This window comes from Tenrec ecaudatus, chromosome 4 (genome assembly GCF_050624435.1).
Source record: "Tenrec ecaudatus isolate mTenEca1 chromosome 4, mTenEca1.hap1, whole genome shotgun sequence".
Classification (NCBI taxonomy): Eukaryota; Metazoa; Chordata; class Mammalia; order Afrosoricida; family Tenrecidae; genus Tenrec; species Tenrec ecaudatus.
In genome coordinates, this window is record NC_134533.1 from 6810415 (window position 1) to 6825453 (window position 15039).

Below are 15039 nucleotides of genomic sequence, written 5' to 3' on the forward strand. Positions count from 1 at the left end.
TCTCGATGTCCTCCCGCAGCTCATCAGGTCTTCTGTCATCCGTGGTCAATGAGTCAAGCCTGTTCTTGAGATGACCTCAAAAGCCAGGTAGGATACATTCCAGGTCATATGTTGGCTCTCATGGACTTGTTTTTCTTTTCTTCAGCTTCATCCTGAATCTGCATAGAAAGAAGTGGGGTTGTGTTCCACAGTTGGCCTCCGGCCTGGTTTTAGCTGCTGATCTTGAACTTCGCCATCTTCTCCTCCCACAGATGTAGTTAATTTGATTTCTGTGTAGTCCACCTGCAGCAGCCTATGTGTATGGTCTTGGTTTGTCTTGAGAAAAGATCGTTGGGATGGAGTCATTGGTCTTGCAAAATTCTATTGTGCTGTCTCCAGCTTAATTTCTATGACCAAGCCATGTTTTCCAATTATTATTCCTTCCTCTTTATTTCCACCCTGTGAAGTCAAATCGACAATAATGACTGATGCATCTTGATTGCACGTTTGATCAATTTCAGACTGAAGACATTGGTAAAATTCTTCACTGTCTTCTTCATCACTAGCTCTAGTGGTCGTGCATAACTTTGTGTAATAGATATATTGGCTGGATTCCTTGTACATGGATAGATATTATCCTATCACCGACAGCACTGTATTTCAAGATAGGTCTTGAAATGTCCTTTTTAATAATGAATGTGACGTCATTCCTCTTGAATCCGAAATTCCTGGCATAGTAAACTATATGACTGCTTGATGCACCAATCTATTTCAGCTCACGAATGCCTAGAATATCACTCTTTATGTGATCCATTTCATTTTTGACAACTTCCGATTTTCCTAGATTTATATTGCCTACAGTCCAAGTTCCAATTACTAATAGCTATTCTTCTGACTCCAAAGCAAAATCAAACTCATTGCCATCAAGTCGATGCTGACTCATTGATATCCTATAAGACAGGGTAGAGCTACCCCCTGGGTTACCGAGACTATAACTCTTTATGGAATTGAAAGGCCTGTCTTTCTCCCTTTGGGATCGTACCCCAACGTGTAACCCACCAGGGCTCCTGGGATTCTTTTCGCAGTTTGCCAGTGGGACGAATAATAGAAATGTGGGTTTCCATTCCTTCAATCTTCTTTTTGGTTGGCTCATCAACTTGTTAGTTAAAATATACACAGAAAAACCAACAGAGTTTGTGTGTGTGTGTGTGTGTGTGTTATGTACACGATTGCTTCTTAATGCAAATTCTAGTTGTGAGTAAGGAGCTCCTAGTTCATCTTCTCAGAAAAGAATATCCTCATTGCTGTCCCCTGTACAAGTGTGCCTCCTTCAAAACCTGGCTGGTGTCTAAGTAGAAGCCTTGGCATACATCAGCCTAGAAGAACTGGGAGGTGGTGAGGGTGGTCTCAGCAACCCTCTGACTTAGACTGCTCTCTGGTCCTCTTGCTCTCTCATGGTTGCTAAGGCTGCTGCTGCTCCTGTCGGGATCACTGCTGGAAACCTCTGCATCCAGAGCACCCTGGAAGACAGTTTCTCTGACTCAGGTTGAACTGGGGCAAACGGTGGCTGTCGTCCTTTTGGATAAAGATCCCGTCTCAGATCTCTGGTCAAACCGCTGCCAACTCCGAGTTTCCGTCAGGATCTCCTACAGCTGGCGAAAACGGCGCTCCTCATCCTGGACATCCGGGTCTGACTCTGGAACCTGGTCACCCACCAGGGTGGCATATTTCAGGCCTTTGGAGTGGCATCTTCACTTCTTAGGTAAACTCGGTTTCTGAATGGTCCGCTTGTGATAAAGAATCCCCTACAGATTGAGCTCCAGAGCGGAAACTCTCATGAAATACCCTAAATCCGTTTTTGACGCTTCTGCATCACTCGATGCTTGCCCCTAGAACCCTTCAACATGGAAACACAAGGCTTGGATTTCTTGTTCAGAGGCTTTGCTTGAGAAGTGCTGACTGCGTGCTTCTTTGGGGTTTAGCGCTCCAATGTCCAAGACCAAGTTTCAAAGACTTTTCTGATAGGTGTTTTGTTTTTTCTTTCTCTCCTGTCTTTTTAATGACCTTTTGCTTTCTTCATGTCCGATGTCCTTGATATCATCCCACAAACCTTCCCGTCTTCGGTGATTAATGGTCAGTGGGCCGACTCTATTCTTGAGGTGGTCTCGTGGGATGGGATATGCTCAAGGTTGTTTGCCTTTGTTCTTGCGAACTGTTTTCAGTTTATTCAGCTTCGTACATTTGAACTTGCATCTGAGCCATTGATGGTGTGTTCTGCCATTGGCCCCTAGCCTGTTCTGATGGAAAATATTCAGCTTCTCTATCATCTCTTTCCATTGATGTGATTGATTTGATTCCTGTATGTTTCAATTATCAAGGTCCATATGTATAATCACTGTTTAATTTGTTGGGAAAAAAAGTATTTGTAACGAACAAGTCATTGGTCTTGCAAAATCCCATTGTAATCTCTGGCGTCATTTCTATCACCAATACCATATCGTCGATGGCTGGTCCTTCCCCCCAACTTTCACATTCCAACCGCCAGTAATTATGAATGTCTCCTGGTTGCAGGGTTGATCCATTTCAGACTGCGGAAATTAGTTAAAAAAATAAAAATCCTCAAGTCCTGCATTTTTTGGTGTTGGCAGTTGGGAGCAAATTTGAAGACTCATTGCGTTTTGAGTACCTTTCGATTTTCTGCACTTTCTAGACCAGACTACGCTCTGCCGCTCTTCATCACGTGTCCAATGGTTAAGTCCTTCCCAAGCAGACCACCAGACCCGTCCCGTCCCGTCTTTTTCCTTTGGAGACTCCACTGAAACCTGTCCACCGGGAGGGACACTGCTGGAATTTCATCCAAGGGGGACTGAGATAAAGTAGCAAGAAAGGCCTGACAATCTACTTTCAAAAATTATCCAAAGAACGTAGTAGGAGTAGTGATACCATGTGGATAAGGGGAGTGGGGGGGAAATGGGAGACAGGGGAACTGATCATAAGATTCGATATTTAACACACACCCCCGCCAGCTGGACGAATAATAGAAATGTGGGTGAAGGGAGACAACAGATGGTGTGAGATATGAAATAACAACAATAATATATAATTGATCAAGGATTCACGAGCTTGAGAGGGTGGGGGAGGGAAGGGGGAAAAGAGAAGCTGATACCAAGGGCTCAAGAAGAAAGAAACTGTTTTGAAAACGATGATGGCAACATAAGTACAACTGTGCTTAATACAAGTGAATTATGATGGATATAAGATCTGTAAGAGCCCCCGCCAATAAAATGATTAACAATAAATTTTTAAAAACCAGCTTGCCGTTTTAATTATGTTTAAGATCCAAATATTGATGCCACATGGGTGGTCTGGAGCTCAGGAGACCTAGAGCTTCAACTTTTAGTGTGAGCAGGGGTGAGGCCTAGGGGTACCCCTTCAAGCACTGCTGCCTGCGCTTCTGGCTCTGCCACTGTGACCGGTGGCTGTGCATTGGGAGCAATAGCTGCGTCAGGGTGCATAGAGAGAGGGGCTGGCGTAACTCCTTGTGAGAGGACCCCTGATTGTATAGTGGGTTGTGTGATGGGCTGCTAAGCGGAAGGTCAGCAGTTCGCAACCACCAGCTGCTCCATGGGAGAAGCCAAGGCTTTCTACTCCCCTAAAAAGTTACAGTCTTCATAAGGATCAACCTAGAACCCCCCTCTCAGGGGGACAAACAACGGAGAAGTGGGTGAGGGGCGACAGGGGAGGAAGGGGGAAATGGGGAGCTGATATCAGGGGTTCAAGTGTGAAGAGAATGCTTTGAAAATGATGATGGCAGCAAACGTGCAAATGTGCTTGACACACTGGAGGAATGTATGGATTGTGATAGATGTAAGTACCCCCAATAAAAGTATTAGTAATTAAAAAAAAAAGTTACAGTCTTAAAAACTCACAGGGGAAGTTCTACCCTGTCCTCAGGCAGTGATTTTGGGTTGGTAATGATCCTGCCTACGCTCAACAGCGACACTATGTGGCAGTAGCAGGTCATAACAGCAGAGCCTTAAGACTCCAAACTCTGGAACACTGGGCGCCCTCTGTCAATTTTGACCCATAGTGACCCTCTCTGGCAAAACTGTGGGTTTCTGAAGCAGCCAATCTTTATGGGAGCTGAAGCCTCATCTTTCTTCCAAGGAGCGGTTGGTGGTTTCAAACTGCTGATCTTGCAGTTAGAAACCCACTAAGTCACCAGAGCTCCAGTACTGGAGCCAAATAAAAGCCCCAAGCCAGCCATCCTTCCTCTTTTGGACCAGGTTAGAGCTTCTGGATGACTTAGGCGAGGGAGAGAGGAGATGTCTCAAAAGAAAAATACCTAGGTAGCAGAGTTTGAGGAATGAACAAAAAGAAGGACACTAACATAGCTGTGAGCAGTCTTGGTGGCAGAGTGGTTACTCCTTGGGCTGTTGATCACACAGTCAGCAGTTCGAAACCACCAGCTGTTGGGGGGAGGTTGAGAAAGAAGTGGCTTTCTACTCCCACCAAGAGTTACAATCTTGGAAAACCACAGGGCCAGCTCCACCCTGACTGTAGAGCCGCTGCGAGTCGGGATCAGCTCAATGGTAGAGAGTTTCTTATAGGGTTTACTCTATCTGGGTCACAAAGGTAGCAGTTAACAGCACAGTCCTATTCAGTGAGCATGCAGACAGAATGGATCAGTATAATCGCGTGCGTCTGGTCTGTACACATCTCTACAAGGAAACAACAGCTCAGAGGTGGAAAGACGTATCCCAGGTCCCAGAGAGGATCCTGGTGGAATGAGGAGAGAACCCAGGTCCGTGTACTCAACAAGACCTACTGTATCGGACCCAACACTGCCTTTTAGGAGCAAAGGTTTGATACCCTTAGTGTCTAGATGGCACCTGGCACTCAGTAGGTCAAGATTTGTTGAATGAATGAGTAGCCTTGGTGATGCAGTAGACTAAGCAAGCAAGATCAGTGGTTCCAATCCACTAGGTGCTCTGCCAGAGAAAGTTGAGGCTGTCTGCTCCCGTGAAGGCAGAGTCTCAGGAACTCTATAAAGCAGTTCTACTCTGTCCATAGGGTCGCCCTGAGTCGAAGGAGCTGAAATTCACCCATAGCATCCCATCCTACCTACGAATCATCCTACCTCAGATTCCAGAAAAAAGCAAAACCAAGCCACGGATGTGGCAGGAATCGACTATCCATGTGCTGTGCTCCGCTCTACTCAGGCTGACACTGGAAGACACAAAGAAGCGATGTTGGAGAATTGGGGCCACTCTAACTGCGGACAAATACAGGCACGCTACCGCTGGTGACATGATCTTTGGAAATGGCCGGTAACCATTTGTACAGCTATGAACCTGCTCAAGGATGTATGTCCTTGATTTACCAGCATTCCTGGATACTGAAACTGTGCCCCAAGCACTATGTGTTTATATAGATATAAAACAGAGCCAGGCTGCTCAGGTCAGCTTGTTATAAACAGGTTTTTCCACATACATGCAGGGCATTGGAAAGTACAGCAAGATTTGGAAGAATGTTCTGTTGTCCAAGACTATCTCCAACAAGCATGCCTAGCTTCTCAGGCCCGGGTGGCCCTGGTCTACTAAAGGCCAGAAGGTCCTCAATTCTTGTGATGTGAAAAGCTGCCCCCCAAAACAAACAAATAAAAGCAGTCTATTGTCCGTGAGTCAGTGTGACTCCTGGCGACTGCCTGGGTAATGGAGCAGAAGGTTCCGTAGGATTTTCTTATCGAACACAAATTGCCAAGGCTCACTTTCTTCTTTTGGAGATTTGTACTGGGGGCAAGGTGGGGTTCATGCCTTGCTTTCGACGTTGTTGCTCTGTGGGTTCAAACTGCCAATCTTTCGGTTACTAGTTGAGTGCAAACCATTTATGCAACTTAGGGACCTGGCCTCTGGAAAATACAACTCTACTCAGCAATTCGACTCAACTGAACAGTTCAACTCAACTCAACAGTTCAACTCAGCTCACTGCAATTGAGTCAATGTCAACTCATAGCGAGCGACCCTATAGGACAGGATAGAACTGCCCCTGTGAGTTTCTAAGGTGTGTTAGTCCTGGCTGTCTAGAGAAACAAATTCATAGAAATTCATATGTGTATAAAAAAGAACTTTATATAAAAGAGCAGTTGAACATTGAGAAAATAGCCCAGCCCGGTCCAGATCAAGTCCGTAAGTCTGATATTAGCCCATATGTCCAATATCAATCGATAATGTCCTTTTCAGACTCACAAACACATGCAATGACGCCAAATGCAGGAAGATCACAGGCCAGTGGATGGAAAGTCTTGTGGATCCAGTGGCGGTAGGTAGAGGCATCTCAGCACTGGCAGGGGTGTCCACGTGGTTTTTCCAGCTCCAGGACATTGGCTGCCATCAGCCTGTCTCCATGTGGCTTGTCAATAAGGATGTCTCACAGAGACTGAGTCTGTGCCCTGCCTCCAACGAGCTATTTATCTCCTTAGCACCTCCAAATGAGGTAATCAAGCTGCAATCTGATTGATAGGCTCAACTCCACCCCTTCAGTCTGAAACCTCACGTTGACAACAGGTCATGTAACTATCACCCAAGGCTAAAGTAGAAAGCCCTGTGTTTTTTCTCAAAGGTGGCTGGTGGTTTTGAACTGCTAACTTTACAGACAGCAGTCCAACTTGTAGCCACTTTGCCTCCAGGGCTCCTGAGAGAGACCTCTACAAGTCTCTAAACCCCATTCTCCAGCCATGGTGATTCCCCTTTGGGATCACCCGCCTGTGCTTGTGTAATTGGCAGAACCTGTCAGGGTTTCCTTCTGCTGGGTCCCTGTGTGTTGGAACCAACTTGAAGCATTTTATTTTTCATCCAGAAAATTATTTTCATTTTATTCCTGAGCACACGGGACACCAAAGACTTTTAAAAATTATTTTATTTTTTAATTTCTTCATTATTTTTAATAATTTTATTGGGGCTCGTACAACTCATCACAATCCATTCATCAATTGCATCAGGCATGTTTGTACGTATGTTGCCTTTATTCTTTTCTAGACATTTACTTTCTATTGAGTCCTTGGTATCAGCTTTTTTCCCCCTCCCCCTCTCCCCCCCCCCACCCTCATAACCCCGTGATAGGTTGTACATTGTTATTATTTTCTCTCTCACACCAACTGCTGCTCCCTTCTCCCATGTTTTCTGTTGTTCTTCCTCCTGTAGAAGGGTGTGTGGTTATGTGTCAATCATTGCAATCAGTTCCCCCTTTCTCTCTTCCGCTCCCCCTCTTCTCCCTACCCTTCTGGTATCACAAAAATATGGAACGCTTCACAAATTTGCATGCCATCCTTGTGCAGGGGCCATGCTAATCATCTCTGTACGGTTCCAATTTTAGTATATGTGCTGCCGAAGTGAGCATCCAACTTGAAAGCATTTCCCACCACAGCCTCCAGGTTCTGCGGCTGTTCCGCTAGGCCCGGAGTTCCTTCGCTTGTCCAGCTTCCCATTAGAACTCTTGGCAAGCACTTTTTTTTTTTTGGTGGGGGGGCCTAGATGAGCAAGGAACCCTGGTAGTGTAGTTGATTAGTTGATTACACACTGAGCTGCTAACCTCAAGATTAGTGGTTCAAAACCACCAGGTGCTCTGCAGGAGAAATCTGAGGCTTCTATTCCCATAAAGATTTCAGTCTCAGACACCCCATCCTACAGGGTTTCCGTGAGTTGTAATGGGCTTGATGGCAGTGAGTTTGTTTCACCTCAATGTGGCAAGGTGACCCTCCCTTTCCCCAGGCACTGGTCAGGTGACTCATGTGCCCTAGGAACAGGCATAAGGAAGATGACTGCTTCCCACAAAGGTCAAGGGAAATGTCAACAAGGAACTAAGGAACCCCCTGCTGCCCCTGCTAGGGCCTTAGGAACCCCTGTTTGTCATTGGTTCTGTTTCAGACCTTTCCAGACTGTGATGGTTAGGTTTAGTGAGCCAACCTGGCCCATAGGAACATGTGAGATTAATCAGGTCACAGTTTGATTGGAGGGCAAAGAGATAAATGGCTCTGCAAGATCTGCCCCCCAGCCCCACCCCGCTCTCTGGTGACCAGAGTGTACTGGAGTGTGCTGCTGCTTTAGCTAGTTCTCTGCCTCAGCCTGTGAGCTACACTACCTGTGGGCCAGGCCAACCCGTGGATCATGTTGCTTGAGCTTGAGGCTCCTGTGGGACCTGCTTCTTCGCCATGCTGCTGGTGCGAACATTGCTGGAGCTTGAGGCTGGTGGATCCTGTCGCCTTACATTGCTTGCTTTCCATATCCCATCTGGGCCTGCTTTGCTAAGCTCCCCGAGCTACTGACTGTGGCTGTTTGCTGCCTGTGGGCAGACTCTGCTTACCTTGCCAGAGGGAGGACTCCACTGTCTGCTTCCTTGACCTTGGACTGGCAGCCTATGTGAGTTGAGGTACTTTCAATATATTACCTGTTCCACAGAAGTGAGTCGAACTGAACCCTCTGTACTGCTGTGTGGGCTAATTAACTGTTTTATTCTTCTTGCTGAATAAATCTATCTATATATATATAATCATGTGTCCTGGTTTTGTTTCTCTGGAAAACCCTGCCTAACACAGGAGGTGAAGAGTGTGAGAGTGTAAAGGGGAACAGGGCAGCTCCCATGGACTGCTAGGGTCCTGGGTCAAGAATGGCAGGCGTGTTCTGAGACTCCTCTTTAGAAACCAGAGCTCTGCATTCAACAGCAGTGGGGTGACACCACACTCACTCCAGGGCATGCTGAAAGAGCCATCATTCATTCATTCATTCATTGAACGTTTTCTAAGCAGATCCTAAGTGTGACAGGAGAGTCTCTGGGTGGTACGAAGAGCTTCATAGCTACTAACCAAAGGGTTGGTGGTTTGAGTTCATTCGGAGGTGCCTGTGAAGAAAGGTCTGACAATCTACTTCCCAAAAAAACATCCAATGGAACAGTACTTCCCTGTGACACAGGTCTCCAAGTTGGCTCAAGGGCTCAAGACACGGACAAGAAGCACCCCCCACGTTTACACTCATCCCTGCCTCTCCTCTGTGATTTCCTCCAGGTTTCCCAGGCGTTCTCCCCATTTTACACGCCCCTAGCTGGGAATACCGGGCAGTGAAATTCCCATCCATCTCTCCACTAGCAGCTGCAGAAATGCAGGAGTGTTTGATATTGCCTCACAGTGACCCTAAGGGAAGGTATAGAACTGCCCCCTTGGATTTTTGAGCCTGTGAACCTTTACTGGGGCAGAAAGACTCCTCTTTCTCCCTAAGTGGCTGGTGGGTTTGAAGTTCCGATCTTATGGCTAGCAGCCCACTATGGAAGTCATTACCCCTTATCCAGTCAATGTCGACTCATGGTGACTCTGTAGGATGGGGCAGAATTGCCCCCTGTGAATTTCTGAGGCCGCAACTCTTTATAGTAGAAAGCCCCATCTTTCTCCCTCAGAGTGTCTGGCAGTTTCAAAATGCCGCCCCTGTGGTTAGCAACCCAACGCTGACCACTGCACCCCCAGAGCTCTGGAGGCCACACTACAAGGCCTCGGGGCTTGCAGGCTTGCAGTTGATCCTCACCACAGCACGAGTGACTGCCAACTGGGAGAATGCGATCAGGTATTTCCCTGGATGAGAACTGGGGGCAATAAAAGGTGACTGGGCTGTGGACCCAGGTTCTGGATCCAACAGTCTGAGTTCAAGTGCAGCTTTCAGCTGTCTGGCCACAGTTCTGAGATTGGACATTGAGTAAGGAAAACCTACGAAGAATGGATGCATTTGAACTATGGCGTGGGAGAAGCATATACTGAGTACCATGGACTGCTAGGGAAGTCCATGCAGGATGCTCCGATGCCGACTCCATGAGATGAAAGCGACATGGCAGGAATGTTTGCATGTGTAATAAGCACGCAGTAAATGCTATTATTTTTATTTTCAGGCCAACGCCCTGCCTCCTCAAAGCGCAGCTCCCAGACCCAAGCAGGCGGCTGACGTCTTAGGGACTGGGGCCATTTGCAGTGGCTCGCGTCTCGCGGCGGGCGCGGGTGGCGGTCCCCAGGCAATCCGGCCCGGGCCGCGCGCCCACGTGCCGCGTCCGCGTGCCTCGCCCCACGTGCCTCCGGCAGAGGCCGGGCGCGCAGGCGCCCCAGGCCGGCGCCCATTGGTCCAGGGAGCGTCGCGGGCGCGCGTGCCGCCCCGCCCCGTCGGTTGGGCCGCGCGTCTCGCCCGCCGCTTCGCTGCTGCCATGGCGGCCTGGCTGCAGCTGCTGTCGCTGCTGGGGCTGCTCCCGGGGGGCGCCGCCGCCGCCGCCCCCCCCGCGCCCGCCTGGGCGCCGCCCGCCCCGGAGCTGCTGGAGCCGGCCCGCTTCGCCCTGAGGATGTACAACCGCGGCCGGGCGCCGGGCACCTGGGCCACGCTGGGGGCCGTCCGCGGGCGCGTCCGTCGGGTGGGCGCCGGGGAGGGGCCTGGGGTGCGGGCGGGGGGGGGGGTCCGTGAAGCCGCGGCTGTGCCCGGCTCATCCGCCTCTCCAACCAGGCGGGCCTGGGGTCGCTGTACTCCCTGGAAGCGACTCTGCAGGAGCCGCCCTGCAACGACCCCACGGTGTGCCAGCTCCCGCTGTCCAAGAAAACCCTGGTGAGTGCGGCCCCCGGCACCCCGCGCCGCGACCCCCACCGCCCTCCCAGGCCGCCCAGGGACAATGGAGCCCAGCATTGCTGAAGCCTGACAGCTGCGGGAGACCTGGAGCCCGGGCCGGCAAGAGGGCGCTTGGGTGTCCCTGGGCACACACTCCTCCCCTATGGGGTGGTTGCCCTAGAGGTGACCTTATGGGCTTGGCCTCCCTCCTAGCTCCGAGATGAGCCTCCTTCTCTACCCGCAGCTCTGCAGCTTCGAGGTCCTGGATGAGTTAGGCAAACACATGCTGCTGAGGCGGGACTGTGGTCCAGTGGATACCAAAATCGAAGGTGCTGCGTTAGCTCAGGACGCTGGACAGCCCTGGGGCAGGCCCCGCCCTCCCAGGCTCAGCCTGCCCTGAAGCCCAGTCTTCTCTGCTCCACCCCCATCCAGAAAACACCAATGAGACCCTGAATATGGTCCTTCCACTGGCTAATCAGCATCCCCTACCCAAGGTGAGAAGCCTGGTTCTGCCGGGGATGGGGACAAGGGCACGCATGACACTGCTACTTCCACCACCCCCAAGCTCGATTTCCTCTAAAGTAGTGGTTCTCAACCTTCCTAATGCGGGGACCCTTTCATACAGTTCCTCATGTGATGGTAACCCACCAACCATAAAGTTATTTTCGTTGCTACTTCACCACTGTCATTTTGCTACTGTTATGAATTGGGCCACCCCTGTGAAAGGGTCATTTGACCCCCAAAGGGGTTGCGACCCACAGGTTGAGAACCGCTGCTCTAAAGCCTCTCTGGCATTTTTAAGGACTTCACCGACAAGATGGCCTCGATCTTCAAGAACTTTGCCACCACCTACAACCGGACGTATGCAACAAAGGAGGGTGAGGGACCAGCCTTGGTTAGACCTGTCGCAGCCAGACGGAGGGCTGGTGGAGGGGAAGGGCATGGGTGACCTCTAAGGCCTGAGTCTTTGTCCAGTCTTTGTCCCACAGACAGCCACCCCAAGCACCTGGTCTTTTTCCCCTACATCCTTAATCTAAAACTGTGTACTTTTGCTGAGTCTGGGCAGAGTGGGGTGGGGTGCCAAGGGCGTTTTTTCCTGAAGCAGCATGCCCTTCCACCCACCTCACCTCCACCTCCCGACCCCGTGTTCCCAGCACCTCGTGCCTGGTGGTGACACCCCAGTTACTTCCTTTTTGTTTCCCTAAGTCAGCAGCAGCTCCCATTCTGTCCTTTCCACCCCACTCCACCCCAGGGCTGTGTTCTCTTTAAAAAACAAAACAAACGGTGAGCCCCCACACTTAACAATTGGGGTGCTGCTGCTTCCCCCTGCACCCCACCCTCAGAATCCAACTGGCGAATGTCCGTCTTCACCAACAACATGATCCGAGCTCAGAAGATCCAGTCCTTGGACCGCGGCACTGCTAAGTATGGGGTCACCAAGTTCAGCGACCTCACAGGTAGGCGTGGTGGCCAGGGCGCTCTTGGATCTGGAGGCCACAGGGCCTGCTCCCAAGGTTCCTGGCCAGGGCTGGCTTAGAAGATGCCCCAACCCCATCCCGTCCCCGCTTGGCCCACAGAGGAGGAGTTCCGCACCATCTACTTGAACCCCCTCCTAAGAGAAGACTCTGGCAGGAAATTGCGCCGAGCCAAGATGCCCAATGATCCCGCACCCCCTGATTGGGACTGGAGGCCAAAGGGAGCTGTCACCAAAGTCAAGGACCAGGTTGGTGTGCAGAGTGTCAGGAGGGTGGGCCGAGCTGGGCAGGGGCCTGGACTTGACTCTGCCCATCTATCCTCTGTCCCAGGGCATGTGTGGCTCCTGCTGGGCCTTCTCCGTGGTCGGCAACGTGGAGGGCCAGTGGTACCTGAACCAGGGATCCCTACTCTCCCTCTCGGAGCAGGGTGAGCCTCCCGCTCGGTCCCCGGCCCCTGCCCAGCCCCTCCAGAGGGCTCCTCTGAACCAGCCTTCTGCCTCCTAGAGCTCTTGGACTGTGACAAGGTGGACAAGGCCTGCATGGGCGGCATGCCCTCCAATGCCTACGAAGCCATAAGGACCCTGGGTATGGACCGGGGGACATGGGAGTGGGGACAGGAAGTCAGTCTGAGCGAGAGAGATGGGGGCGGGCCATGGAGAGCCGGGTTCAGACCTTCACACTGATCCTTAGTGACTAAAGTCCTTGAGCCAAGCAGCCCACTCTGAGCCTCGGTGGCCTTGGCCATGAAACGGGGTATAGTTTGTCATCCTCTCCCCTGCCATAGGATTGCCTTGAGTGTCAAGTGAGGACATAGATGTGACCCTCTTGGCACAGGGCAGGGGCTCAGAACACAGGGCCTGAGAGGTTCTGCTGCTCGGAGAGCCACTGAGCCCATGTGGCAATGCAGCAGTTGTAGGTGCACTGCAGTGGTGGCGGGGTGAAGGGGGAGGGCCCGAGGAGGTAGCACCAAGACCAGCCCAGGACCTGGGTGACTGGACGCGGACGGTCAGGTGGGGACACGCAAGCCCAAGTCCAGAGCTAGCCAGGCAGGAGCCCCGAGCGGAACCCTCAGCTGGGAGGCTGATGTTGGCCGTCCAGTCCATCCCTGCCACTGTGCTCCCTCCTTACTGCCCCTCTGGAGCCTCCAGTGCGGTGGCCCCGGAACAAGGCCTCAGGCCGAGGGGTGCTGAGAAACAGGAGGCTACGGAATCAAGGGGTTATCCCAGCCCCTGGTGAGAAGAGGGCTCCCTCACTACCCTAGAGTCCGTTCCAGCTCAGAGACCCTGTCGCACAGGATGGAACTGTATCCCAGGGGGTTCCGAGACTATGAACCGGTGCAAAGGCAGAAAGTCTCTTTTCTCTGGAGGAGAGGCTGGCCATTTCAAACTGCTGACCTTGCGGTTAGCAGCCCCAGCGAGTGGTAAATGGGGGTCTACCTTGTGTCCGCCGACCCCACCCCATTGATCCCCAGGAGGGCTGGAGACGGAGGAAGACTACAGCTACCGGGGCCACATGCAGGCCTGCAGCTATTCTGTGGACAAGGCAAGGGTCTACATCAATGACTCCCTGGAGCTGAGCCAGAATGAGCGCAGTGAGTGAGGGGCAGGCAGGGCCCTGGAGGGAGGGTTGGAGCCCAGGCGCCCATTGACACCGCCCATCCTGTCTCAGAGCTGGCCTCCTGGCTGTCCAAGAATGGCCCCATCTCTGTGGCCATCAACGCCTTTGGCATGCAGGTGAGGCCTGGCTGGCAGCGCCCCTCCTCCCCTTCCTTGGAGCGGGGACCGCTACTCCCTCTTCTCCCCACAGTTCTACCGCCACGGGATCGCCCACCCTCTGCGGCCCCTCTGCAGCCCTTGGCTCATTGATCACGCTGTGCTGCTTGTGGGTTACGGCAACCGTGAGTCCCACTACCCAGCCAGCCCAGGGCTTGAAGCTCAGGGCCCCTGGAGCACCTGCTGAAGGGTTGAGGCTACAGGCCAGGGTGTACCTCCCAGGCCCCCCTGAGGGAAGGCTGAGCCAGAGGGCAGGCAGGTTCCCAGCCTGTAGCTGCAGCAGGGGGCACACCGCCTGCTGGCAAAGGGTGCAAAGTACTTGGGGCCGTGTAGGGAGTTGGAAGCCCCTGACGTGGGGTTCACGTGCTCCCCAGGCTCCAGCAACCCCTTCTGGGCCATCAAGAACAGCTGGGGCACTGACTGGGGCGAACAGGTGAGTAGCACCCGTTGGGGTCCTGGCCATGTTCCCTCTCCCCAAATCCTGCTGCTGACCTGGCCGCAGCCCCTCACCAGCCCTCCCTCACCCCCTCCCAGGGCTACTACTACTTGCATCGCGGCTCTGGGGCCTGTGGGGTGAACATGATGGCCACCTCGGCAGTGGTGGACTGAAGTGCTACCAGCTCAGGACCTGATGCTGACCACAGCATCCCTGCCTCAGCCAGGCCCGAATGGCCAGGCCCTTCCTCAAGAGGCACAGCTAGTGGAGGGCAGGCACTGGGCACCTTGGAGTGAACTGTAGGCAGAGGGGCATAGCCCCTCCTTCCCTCCACCCGCCCCACCCAGAGCCCCCCCCCTCCAAGCGCACCTTTGCTGAATTGATATAGCAAGGAGGCTCTTGGGGTGAAGGATGCTACTGGGCCGCCAAAGCTGGGGCTCGAACCCTGGACACGGTAAGGAGCAGTGGGGAGAGGCTCTGGTCTCAGCCCAGCTCTGTCCCAGCGGGCTCCGCTCTCCTCCGTTTAATGTCAGGCATGCCCTGGTCCCCCTGGATTGGGGGACAGGTCCCCACCCACAGCTAAAGTAACTAACACTAATAAAGAGGTGACCTGCCTACCCCCCCGCACGTGGTATGAGTGCTCATTTCCTGTGGGCCAGCGGGGATCAGGGGGCAGTTGGTCCTGACCAGGAGCCTGGGGACCAGTTTCTGCCTCTGGTACCAGAAGGAAAATGGAAGCGAGCCAAGGAGGGTCT

At 52.3% G+C, this 15039-nt stretch overlaps 1 protein-coding gene and 1 non-coding gene across 2 annotated transcripts; one reads left to right on the forward strand and one right to left on the reverse strand.

Annotated features, from left to right (window-relative positions):
• Nucleotides 1–7270: 7270 nt before the first annotated feature.
• LOC142447476 (U6 spliceosomal RNA) lies at nt 7271–7377 on the reverse strand. The gene has a single exon (XR_012784175.1). It is a non-coding gene; the product is annotated as a U6 spliceosomal RNA (small nuclear RNA).
• Nucleotides 7378–10196: 2819 nt separating this feature from the next.
• Nucleotides 10197–14911, forward strand: CTSF (cathepsin F). The gene is made up of 14 exons (XM_075545324.1): nt 10197–10413; nt 10503–10601; nt 10846–10930; nt 11034–11095; nt 11404–11479; nt 11945–12058; nt 12179–12324; nt 12407–12503; nt 12581–12661; nt 13548–13667; nt 13745–13809; nt 13883–13973; nt 14223–14281; nt 14383–14911. Exons 1-14 carry the CDS (start codon nt 10213–10215, stop codon nt 14455–14457), a joined length of 1371 nt encoding a protein of 456 aa, XP_075401439.1. The 5' UTR covers nt 10197–10212; the 3' UTR covers nt 14458–14911.
• The last annotated feature ends 128 nt before the right edge of the window (nt 14912–15039 follow it).

What these genes read in the sequence shown, in the direction of transcription:
- CTSF (XM_075545324.1), top strand. Translation starts at nt 10,213, where the DNA reads ATGGCGGCCTGGCTGCAGCTGCTGTCGCTGCTGGGGCTGCTCCCGGGG. An exon ending in CGCTGTCCAAGAAAACCCTG is followed by an intron (nt 10,602 to 10,845) that starts GTGAGTGCGGCC and finishes CTCTACCCGCAG; the next exon opens with CTCTGCAGCTTCGAGGTCCT. An exon ending in GCACTGACTGGGGCGAACAG is followed by an intron (nt 14,282 to 14,382) that starts GTGAGTAGCACC and finishes ACCCCCTCCCAG; the next exon opens with GGCTACTACTACTTGCATCG.